At 36.8% G+C, this 12103-nt stretch overlaps 1 protein-coding gene across 1 annotated transcript in view; it reads left to right on the top strand.

The window, feature by feature from the left end:
- LOC107553346 (CUGBP Elav-like family member 4) overlaps positions 1–12103 on the top strand; it is a 125864-nt gene that overhangs the window by 94901 nt on the left and 18860 nt on the right. The window contains exons 8-11 of the mRNA XM_016235547.1: positions 3185–3310; positions 4811–4873; positions 6302–6382; positions 8639–8782. Coding sequence (XP_016091033.1) covers positions 3185–3310; positions 4811–4873; positions 6302–6382; positions 8639–8782 — 414 coding nt within the window. The remainder of the gene's footprint in view (positions 1–3184; positions 3311–4810; positions 4874–6301; positions 6383–8638; positions 8783–12103) is intronic.

Raw genomic sequence — 12103 nt, 5'->3', positions numbered from 1 at the left:
CACACACACACTCACACACTCACACACTCACACACACACACACACTCACACACACACACACACACACTCACACACGAATAGAGCTTTAATTACAGTCTGCAGCTGGATCAATCCATCCCGTCCCGCAGGAAACGACTGTGGTTTTCATCAGTTAGTGTTCTTTAAGTGTTCGTTTCGGCCATTACTCTCACCACTGTTTGTCACCACAAGGTTTTTTTGTTTTGATGTTTTTCAGCTTCTTTTGATTGCATTCACGTATCCACACAGAAGCTCTTACAAAACCTAGTGAGCCGCCTATCTAGACAGCATTTCAAGTGTCTTATACATGAATGCTGTCCTGAAAGATACTTCAGTTCTGGCAGTGCAAGGCAGAATCGGATGTATCATTCATAACGAGAATCCCAGAGTGCATTGCAAAAATGTCTTTACATATTGAAAAATATAGATTTTTTTATACCATATATTTCTGTGCTTTGTATTCTGGGGTCAGTAAGATTTTTGTAATTAATTAATTAATTAATTAATCATTTTAGTTTGACCATTGAACTGAATGGCATAGAAATAATTGTTCGTTTTATTTTATTTTACACTATTAACATTTTCTTCAAACATACTTTTTGATCTTGTCCTACAGCTTTTATTAGATTTTCTCCAAAATAATTTTTATTATTTATAGCTTTTTGTCGCACCAAACCGTTGGAAAGTTACTCAAGTTACTCAGATTGATACTTTGTAACTCAAGAACGCATTAAATTGATCAAAAGTAACAGTAAAGACATTTATAATGTTACAAAATATTCTCAAATAATTGCTGTTCTTTCGAACTTTCTATTCATCTGTGAATCCTGAAAAATAAAATGCATCACGGTTTCCACAAAAATATTGTGCAGCACGACTGTTTTCAACATTGATAATAATCAGAAATGTTTCTCGAGCAGCAGATCAGCATATTATACTGATTTCTGAAGATCATGTGACACTGAAGACTGGAGTAATGATGCTGAAAATACAGCTGCACATCACAGAAATACATTACAGTTTAACACATATTCACATAGAAAACAGCTATTTTAATTATTAATAATATTTCACAATTTTTACTGTATTTTTTATCAAATAAATGCAGCCTTGGTGAGCAGAAAAGACAAAAACATTGAAAAATTGTATCAAACCCAGTAAACCTTTGGTTGCTAGTAGGATGCTGTCTATGTAGACTGTAGACAGTGATGCTCACTAGGTTCTGAAACAGAGCGAGTGTGTTTTCTGTCAACCACAGTGGCTCAGTAAGACACGAGGTGTGATGGGAAATGATCCGTCTCAGTTTGAGGACAGTTTGAGCCAATCTGACGCCGTCGACCAGAGAGTCCTTGACTCAAGAATACAGGAGTGAAGATTTGTGACGGATGATCCCTGACCCCCGTTTGACCCCCGTCTCACACATACACACACTCACACACGCACACACACACACACTCACACTCACACACACGGCAGCCTTGGTGAGCAGAAAAGACAAAAACATTGAAAAATTGTATCAAACCCAGTAAACCTTTGGTTGCTAGTAGGATGCTGTCTATGTAGACTGTAGACAGTGATGCTCACTAGGTTCTGAAACAGAGCGAGTGTGTTTTCTGTCAACCACAGTGGCTCAGTAAGACACGAGGTGTGATGGGAAATGATCCGTCTCAATTTGAGGATAGTTTGAGCCAATCTGACGCCGTCGACCAGATTGTCCTTGACTCAAGAATACAGGAGTGAAGATTTGTGACGGATGATCCCTGACCCCCGTTTGACCCCCGTCTCACACATACACACACTCACACACGCACACACACATACATACACACATGCGCGCACACACACACACGCACACACACATACATACACACACGCACACACACATACACACACACACACACACACTCACACACACGCGCACACACACTCCTGATGTGCTTCTGCACGACTTTGAGCGTCCAGCTACAAAAGCCCGCAGACACCTCAGAGGAAGGGTCACGAGGAATTAATTAAAGTTCTTCCTCTCGCTCTCGTCTGTCAGTTTCCCGCTTTGATAATCCGTGATGTGGACACACACTCTTGTTACCCGTCACCTTTAATCTGGCACGACTGAAATGCCCTTGAAAGCTGAGGGAAGTTGAGCGATCAGTGTCAGAGGAGCAGCGAAGAGACACGTCTGTGACCGGAGACATGAGAAAACACTTATTAACACTGCGACTCCTGCGGACAAACCGTCTTCAGTACAGTAAACTAGGAGCCAATCAAACGCTTCTCCATTTATATAGTTATAATGGAGGGAACAAGTGCCTGCTCACTTCAGATCAGCGCTGTTATTTCCTGAAGTATTTTTTCCATTCATTTTTCCAAAAAGGTTTTTACAAAGTCTTCATTAAAGCATTAGAAGCCTTGACCCAGACCAGCCAGATTCAAGGAGAATCACAGCATTACAAACTTTGATTTGAAGCAACAAAGCAATTGAAAATAAGACAAAAAGTCAAGATTGTGGACTTAATGGCTTTAAATGAGGGAAAAAACTGCAGTCCCACAAACAATGACTCCAAAAACAATGGAAAAATATAAAATTATATTAATATGATAAGCTATTTAAGAAAATTGCCAAATTAATCATTATTTTTACAAATATTTTCAAACTTATGTATCAAAGTGAAGAAGAACAAAATAAAACTAATTACAAACGTTGATTTGACAGATCTACAAGACTGTGAACACACGATTATTTAAAAAATAAGTTGCATTAATGCAAACTAAATAATGGCTTTAACAAAAGCACCGACCGTCGATGAATAACCTCGGAGCTCACAGCAGGTCTGTCTTTAACGGTTTGTACGTTATCATTAAAAATTGAGTTCCATCTGGAGAAAATGAATGGCGTTTTTACTTCTGGAACCCGACTGTTGTGTTCCATTTACTCAGCGCCACTCTCTGATTGGTGGAATTTTCAGTAGAGCAGTAGAGCATCATGGGTAATGTAGTTTTTCACCAGGAATAGATTCTTAAAAAAACAAAACAAAAGCATATATCAGCAATTAACAGCCTCGTAGCTCACAGTAGGTTTGTGTTTAAAGGTTTTTAAGTTATTGTTAAAATTCAAGTTCCCTATAGAGAATATGAATGGAGTTTTTAGTGCTGTATTTGTTTCCACCAGGCACCAGCACGCCACCAGGCATTGCAGCTCCCATCGGGGTGAACGGCTTCAGCGCTCTCCCTCCCCAAAGCAATGGACAGCCCGCCTCCGAACCCATCTACACCAACGGCATCCATCCGTACCCAGGTAACACGCTTACTTCACTTTCCCCTGCTTTGGATGCACAACATCTTTGGATTTGGAGCAACTCAAACAGTACTTGATCAGCATAAAACAACCAAGACTAGCACCGAAAACCAACCTTCCAGAGCTGTTTTGACACTATGAGACACATTTTAATTGAAAACATGTTCATAGCAGAGGTGTTTTCAAGCCATTGTCTGTATGAATTGCATTTACATGGACAATGTTTTTATCTAAAGCGACTTACATTGCATTAATATACATATAAGTTATACATAATATGCATTCACTGGGAATCAAAGCCATGACCTTGGCATTGCTAGTGCCATTCTAGTTTGAGCTACATGACTTGCATTTTTAGTGTTTTTCCGAATGCATTCATTGATCCTGATACAAAAATAATATGTAGGACTGAAGCACAGAGGAGTGTGTCACATTTGATCTGAATCTGTAAAAACAACAGGCGTATAGAAATGGCAGTGGCAAATGAAGGAAAGTGCTGAAATAAAATCAGACTGATATTGACAGAAGTGTGTGTCTGTGTGTGTGTGTGTGTGTGTGTGTGTGCGCGTGTGTGCGTCCGTATATCTGTCTGTGTGTGTGTGTCCCCGTGTGTGGAGACACATTTTAATTGAAAACATGTTCATAGCAGAGGTGTTTTCAAGCCATTGTCTGTATGAATTGCATTTACATGGACAATGTTTTTATCTAAAGCGACTTACATTGCATTAATATACATATAAGTTATACATAATATGCATTCACTGGGAATCAAAGCCATGACCTTGGCATTGCTAGTGCCATTCTAGTTTGAGCTACATGACTTGCATTTTTAGTGTTTTTCCGAATGCATTCATTGATCCTGATACAAAAATAATATGTAGGACTGAAGCACAGAGGAGTGTGTCACATTTGATCTGAATCTGTAAAAACAACAGGCGTATAGAAATGGCAGTGGCAAATGAAGGAAAGTGCTGAAATAAAATCAGACTGATATTGACAGAAGTGTGTGTCTGTGTGTGTGTGTGTGTGTGTGTGTGTGTGTGCGTCCGTATATCTGTCTGTGTGTGTGTCCCCGTGTGTGTGTGTCTGTGTGTGTCCGTGTCTGTGTCCATGTGTCTGTGTGCGTGTCCATGTGTGTGCGTCCGTGTATCTGTCTGTGTGTGTGTGTGTGTGTCCTCGTGTGTGTGTCTGTGTGTGTCCGTGTCTGTGTCCATGTGTCTGTGTGCGTGTCCATGTGTGTGCGTCCATGTATCTGTCTGTGTGTGTGTGTGTGTGTCCTCGTGTGTGTGTCTGTGTGGGTCCGTGTGTGTGTCCATGTGTCTGTGTGCGTGTCCATGTGTGTGCGTCCATCTATCTGTCTGTCTGTGTGTGTGTGTCCTCGTGTGTGTGTCTGTGTGGGTCCGTGTGTGTGTCCATGTGTCTGTGTGCGTGTCCATGTGTGTGCGTCCATGTATCTGTCTGTCTGTGTGTGTGTGTGTGTCCTCGTGTGTGTGTGTGCAGCGCAGAGCCCGACGATGGCCGATCCTCTCCAGCAGGCGTATGCCGGCATGCAGCACTATGCAGGTGAGTCTCTCCTGAAGTTTTTTGTGTTGTGAATTCACAATCTGACAATCTATGCATGTGTTTTCTGGATCAGCATTTCCCTCATTTGACTGCTGAAACATATGCATTATGCGATGATCAACAGTCTGCTGTCATGTGACCTCATTTAATTCAGCTGCTGGAGTCCAGTTTCATAGAAATATATGTGACCCTGCAGCACTAAGCATGAACTACAGCATTTATTAATCTTAGTTAATGTTAATTCCAACATTTACTAATGCATTATTAAAAGTTAATGCGCTGTGAATTATTTATTAGTTATTTTAGTACTACTTATGTACAATTACAGTTTTTATTAATATTTTAAATTGGTTTTTATTCCTAGTTTTCATTTTAATTTTTAGTTTAGGTTTAGTTTAACTCTGCATTCCAGTGTTATTTTAGTATTATTTATGTACTATTATTATTTTTATTAATATTTAGAATTGCCATTTGGTTTTATAATTTCAGTTTTCAATTAAATTTTAATTGTAGTCATTTTTTTGTGCTTTTGTCACTTTTTAAATATATTTTTTGTAGATTTCATTTATTTCAGCTTTAGTATTTATAGTCCTTAAACTTAAGATAAAACCATTGCTTAATGGCTTGTTTGTGAGTGTTATTTTAGTATTACTTCTGTACTGTTACAGGAATTATTAATATTTAGAATTTACTTTTTGCACATTGATTTATATTTTCATTTGAGTAATGTGTGTGCCTTTTATATTTAACTTTTTGTGTGTGCGTGTGTGTGTGCGTGTGTGTGTGCGTGTGTGTGCGTGTGTGTGTGAGTGTGTGAGTGAGTGTATGTGTGTGTGTGTGTGTGAGAGTGTGTGAGTGAGTGAGTGAGTGATTTATTTAATAAAATTTAAAAGTTTTCATTTTAATTTAGTTTTAGTAATTTGTTTTTTTATCATTTTATTATTCTTTTTTAGATTACTATTTGAGTTTAATTAATTTTTATTTCCGTTTTAGTTCTAGTTGAGTTTTAGTTTTATTCATTTCCATTTAAATAAACGTAAACATATTTTAGTTAGTTATTTCTAATGTTCGTTTAGTGTACTTTTGCTTTGTTTCAATTAACAAAAAGTTTTAGTTTTTTCGTTTTTTTAAGGTTTTTTATGATAATAGCCCTGCTGCATACAGCAAGCGTAATATTTGAATTTAACCCTCTTTAATAAAGAGGTAGACTCCCTAAAAAACACTTTTGAAAGTTTGTGGAGTTTGTGAAGCTCAGAGGAGTGTGATGATGATGATGATGATGATGATGATGATGAGCTTTATTCATGTATTCAGCGTCAGCGCTGGAAGAAAGCTGCGAGTTGATCTGTTAAGTCAGGAATATGACCGTGATTCTCTCTCTCGCTCTTTCTCTCGCTCTCTCTCTCTCTCTCTCGCTCTGGGTTACAGCAGCCTATCCTGCCGCTTACGCGCCAATCAACCAAGCGTTTCCCCAGCAACCAGCCATCATCCCCCAGCAACAGCGGGAAGGTGAGTGAGGCTCCGCCCCCTCCGCAGAACAGGTGATAATTGCTCTGAGAGACGGACGCAAAGCTCAGGAGAAATCATGAGATTATAATGACTTCTACTGTCTTTTTACACGTTGTGTTGCATTGTGCCGCGTAAACATAAAACCATTTGCATTTGTGATCGGAGAAACGACAAACAAGCACTAATCTACACTGCTCAGAACTCGCGTATGAGTCATCAGTGGCAAATCCTTTAAATATAAAAAATGTACTTACAGGCTGTGAGTCAGAACAGCCGGCATTGTAGTCTACTCTCCCAGGATCAGGACACAGTCCTCCATAAAATGTGCTGCACACATCTGAATATTTGGGTTGAAGTGTTCTGGAACAGTGTTGTAAATACAACTTAACCACTGATTTCTAGTCGTGTCCTCTTTTGGAAGACCAAACAAAGTAGTTTCGCTTTCACAATGAAACACACAGCGTCTTCACAACATGGCGGCGGCGGCAGCAACAATACTACAGCGAGAATAAAAGTTACGCCTTCTTTCTTTGTGTGCACATTTGGCCGGCGTTATGCAAATCTTCCCACATAGTGATGTAGACATGTGGGGGCGTGTCAGAACGAGGTGTTTTAGGTAGGCGTGGCTGACTCTTAACTTTTATAAAGAAGATCTCTTTGGATTTGAGACTTTAGTCTTTGCAACTTTACAGATCTTCTTTATGCACCAAGAGCTTGTAACACTCCAAAGAGAAAGGAAGACTTGAAATTGCATCATATGACCCGTTTAAAGATGTTTTGATGTGTAATCCTGACACAAATGGGAAGAAATGATCACTATAACGTTTCTGTTGTCAGATGTCATATACCTTAAGAATGACTAATAATTTGATTTAATTTATAGTTAAATCAGTTATTTTGTTTTATATTTTTTATTTTATTTATGCATTGTCTTGCTTTTATTAGATTTTTTTAAATTCATTTTTATGTTTTGTCTTTTATTTCGTTGTTAATATATTTCAGTATTATTTTAATATTTTATTTAAATTTATTATGTGAAGTTTCTGTCTGTAACCGTGCAGTAAACCAGCTCTCAGACGAGTTTCCAGGTTCATTCTGACGTACAGATGCTTCGGAGTCCTTTGTGTTTATTCAGACGTTTGTATCGAGTTAAAATGAAGCTCGTTTGTTCTTGTGGGATGCATTTTCTCAATTACATTTCTTACAGAACAGATGCTTAAACAAACACTGCAGATACAAACCTCTCAGCGGCCAAAATCTCTTTCCTCACTGACTGGTTTTATTTTATGTTTTGTATTTTGTTTTATTTGATTTTAATATTATTTATTATTTTATTTCATGTTTTCTCTTTTATTTATTTATTTTACATTTTGTCTTATTTTATTATTTATTTCATTGTTAATACTTATCATTTATTTTATTTTAATTGTAATTTTATATTTTACCAGCATTGCATTATTTAAAGTTATTTTTGTTTATATTTATTTATTTTATGTTTTGTCTTATTTTATTATTTATTTTATTGTTAATACTTATCATTTACTCCATTAGCCCTGTTTTATTTTAATAGTAATTTTATATTTTACCATCATTTCATTATTTAATGTGATGTTATGTTTTGTCTTTTGATTTGATATTAATACAAAAAAATATTGTTTTATTTTGTTTTATCTTTTTTATTTTATTTTATGTTTTGATTTGCTTTGAATGTTTTTTAGTTTTTGTTATTTTGTCTTATATTTTATCTTTTATGTTTTTTTTCTTTCTTTTATTTGATTTGATTGGTTCATTTTAAAATTATTTAATTTTGTATTTTATTTTATTATTTATTCTATTGTTAATACTTATCATTTATTCATTACAGCTGTTCTAATTTAATATTAATGCACATTTTGTTATCATTTTGTTAATGTAATTTTATGTTTTGTCTTTGATTTGATTTTAATATATTTGACTTTTTGTCTTTTTTTATTTGATTTGATACTAATTTAACATTATTGGCAATACGAGTCTGCAGTCTTTGTCGTGTCATTAAAGCGAGATCTCACACGAAGCACCGGGAGACTCTGCAGAATTATTTATGTTTATCCAATTTTCCCAAAAGCCACAACACCTTGAAAGTGCCTTCAATTCCCTTATCCACGTTTAATCAGATCTCCGTTTAACAAAGAGCTCTGAATATGTGTCTGCATGCGCGCCGCTCGGCCTTCTGGGTACGGCTCTGTGTGAAATCTCATTTGCGTGTCTTTCTCTCAGGACCGGAGGGCTGTAACCTGTTTATTTACCACCTGCCGCAGGAGTTCGGCGACGCGGAGCTCATGCAGATGTTTCTGCCCTTTGGCAACGTCATTTCCGCCAAAGTCTTCGTGGACCGAGCCACCAATCAGAGCAAGTGTTTCGGTGAGTTCCCACAATGCACCGCTTTGCCTTTATTTCCCGCGTCTGCACTAATCAAGATGCAGTTAGCGGCGGGGAAGCGCGTCACGCACGATGTGGGCATAAAAAGTGCTGTTTCAGCATTAATAATGTAATAGAATAATTCATTAGATTTTATTTCCAGTTTGAATTTTTAGTCATTTTGTGTTTTTGTCATTTTTATTAGTATTTGTTCTTTTTAAATATTACTATTTAGGTTTAATCTTTATTTCAGTTTTAGTTTTTATTTGTGACCCTGGAGCACAAAACCAGTCATAAGTGTCAATTTTTTTAAATTGAGCTGTATGCATCATCTGAAAGCTGAATAAATAATCTCTCCATTGATGTATGGTTTGTTAGGATCGGACAATATTTGAAAATCTGGAATCTGAGGGTGCAAAAAAATCTAAATATTGAGAAAATCATCTTTAAAGTTGTCCAAATGAAGTTCTTAGCAATGCATATTACTAATCAAACATTAAGTTTTGATATATTTACGGTAGGAGATTTACTAAATATCTTCATGGAACATGATCTTTACTTAATATCCTAATGATTTTTGGCATAAAAGAGAAATGTATAATTGTGACCCATACAATGTATTGTTGGCTATTGCTACAAATATCCCCCAGCGACTTAACACTGCTTTTGTGCTGCAGGGACACATTTATCTCCAGTTAATCATTTTAAATGGCAATTTGAGCATTTCAACCAACTTTTCTGCAAGTTTTTTTACTTTAACAAAAAAAAAGTTTTTAATATTTTTAGTTTTGGCTTAGTTTAGTTTGTATTCATCTTATTTCAGTGAGTTGCCAAAGCCTTTTTAAAAATATTTAATATCTCTAATATTTATCTTTATTTCTATTAACAAAAATGTTTTTAAATAGCGTTAGTTTTAATTCAGGTTTAGTTTTTAATTCAATTTATTTACGGTATATTTCAGTTAGTTGCCAAGGCAGCATTTTTGTTTTCTTTTTTAATTTAAGTTTTTTTTTATTTACTTGATTTCAATTAACAAAAAAGTTGTAATAGTTTTAGTTTTAGTTAAGTTTTTATTTAAACATTTCATATATATATATATTCAGCTTTATTTCTATTAATTTTTTCATCTAATATTTATTTATTTATTTATTTCAGTTTTATTTCAATTAACAAAAATGTTTTTAAAAATTTCAGTTCAGTTTTAGGTTTTTGCCTGATATTTATATCTTTTTTAAAATCTTTATTTTAATTGATTTTATGTATGCTTTATTTTATTTTAATGAACAAAAATGCTTTTAATACTTTTAGTTTTACATTTGGTCTTTAGTAAACTTTTTTTCAGTTAGTCTCCAAGGTAAATATATTTTTTTTCCTTTTTATATAAAATTTTTTCGGCTTTATTTCAATGAACAAAGATAGTTGTATTAGTTTTAGTTTATGTTTTATTAACGATAATAACCCTGGCATTAAACTTACCCAGAATGCAGTTCTCTTCGCACCTCGCAGCTGCATGGAAAGCGTGAAGTGCTTCCTGCATCATTATATTTCTCATAATGCCTTCATGTCGACGCATGCTGAGGTCTCCTTCTGCATCTTTACATTTAATCTTTATTTTCATCTCTATTCATTAAGATCTTGGCAGACAGGAGCGCGTCGTCTCGCCCGCAGCTCCTCCAAAGTTGCAATAAAATGAGATAAAGCCGCTGCTCAGGATGGAAATTAAATCAGGTGTTTTTCATCAGCTTCCTCCGGTGTGGAGAGGAACATGTTCTCCCTCATTACTCTCTCATGTGCTGGAATTAGACTCGCGTGTGCATTCATCATCACACGCGTGTTTATCTGAGCGTCTTGATTCGGTTCAACTAAAGCGGCTGATGCTGTTCCAGTGACTGAGTGTTTTCTGTGCACTATGTTGTGGAGCTTTACGAGACGCGGATCATTGAAACAAATGTGATTTGATTTGCTGCTGTGTGGTGTCTGTGGTCATGATGGGCTGTTATTCTAGAGGACATGGGGTTGCTGTGTGAACTCTCTAGCGCCTCCAGCTGTTCAGTTTCACAAACGTTTTAGTTTATTAAAATACATTTTTGTGTAAAATTATATTTTGAAGTCGCTCACAATCAACATCGTGAGTTTTGAAGGTGTTTTTTGAAGTAGTCAACTTGTTTGTGATGATTGTTGTTTGCCCAGCGAACTCTTTCCAGTTTTATTTTATTTTATTAGTATGTTTATATATATGTGTGTGTGTGTGTGTGTGTGAGAGAGAGAGAGAGTGTGTGTGTGTGTGTGTGAGAGAGAGTGTGTGTGTGTGTGTGTGCGAGAGAGAGAGAGAGAGAGTGTGTGTGTGTGTGTGAGAGAGAGAGAGAGAGAAAGAGAGTGTGTGTGTGTGTGAGAGAGAGTGTGTGTGTGTGTGTGTGCGAGAGAGAGAGAGAGAGAGTGTGTGTGTGTGTGTGAGAGAGAGAGAGAGAGAAAGAGAGTGTGTGTGTGTGTGAGAGAGAGTGTGTGTGTGTGTGTGTGCGAGAGAGAGAGAGAGAGAGTGTGTGTGTGTGTGTGAGAGAGAGAGAGAGAGAAAGAGAGTGTGTGTGTGTGTGAGAGAGAGTGTGTGTGTGTGTGTGTGCGAGAGAGAGAGAGAGAGAGTGTGTGTGTGTGTGTGAGAGAGAGAGAGAGAGAAAGAGAGTGTGTGTGTGTGTGAGAGAGAGTGTGTGTGTGTGTGTGTGCGAGAGAGAGAGAGAGAGAGTGTGTGTGTGTGTGTGAGAGAGAGAGAGAGAGAAAGAGAGTGTGTGTGTGTGTGAGAGAGAGTGTGTGTGTGTGTGTGTGCGAGAGAGAGAGAGAGAGAGTGTGTGTGTGTGTGTGAGAGAGAGAGAGAGAGAAAGAGAGTGTGTGTGTGTGTGAGAGAGAGTGTGTGTGTGTGTGTGTGCGAGAGAGAGAGAGAGAGAGTGTGTGTGTGTGTGTGAGAGAGAGAGAGAGAGAAAGAGAGTGTGTGTGTGTGTGAGAGAGAGTGTGTGTGTGTGTGTGTGCGAGAGAGAGAGAGAGAGAGTGTGTGTGTGTGTGTGAGAGAGAGAGAGAGAGAAAGAGAGTGTGTGTGTGTGTGAGAGAGAGTGTGTGTGTGTGTGTGTGCGAGAGAGAGAGAGAGAGAGTGTGTGTGTGTGTGTGTTTTTAATTTAATTTTATATTATTGTATTTTATTTGTAAGTTTATATTTATTTATTTTTTATATGTACAAATGTATATCTAAAAAATACTGGGATTCATGGAATTGCTGGAAGTTTATGGAAAGCAAATTTAAACCAATTTGTTTATATTTTATTTATAACAATTTGTATA

Source organism: Sinocyclocheilus grahami, unplaced genomic scaffold (genome assembly GCF_001515645.1).
Source record: "Sinocyclocheilus grahami isolate Dianchi unplaced genomic scaffold, SAMN03320097.WGS_v1.1 scaffold471.1, whole genome shotgun sequence".
In the NCBI taxonomy this organism is placed as follows: domain Eukaryota; kingdom Metazoa; phylum Chordata; class Actinopteri; order Cypriniformes; family Cyprinidae; genus Sinocyclocheilus; species Sinocyclocheilus grahami.
Note: the sequence above shows the minus strand (reverse complement) of the source record. Positions and strands in the feature narration are given on the sequence as shown.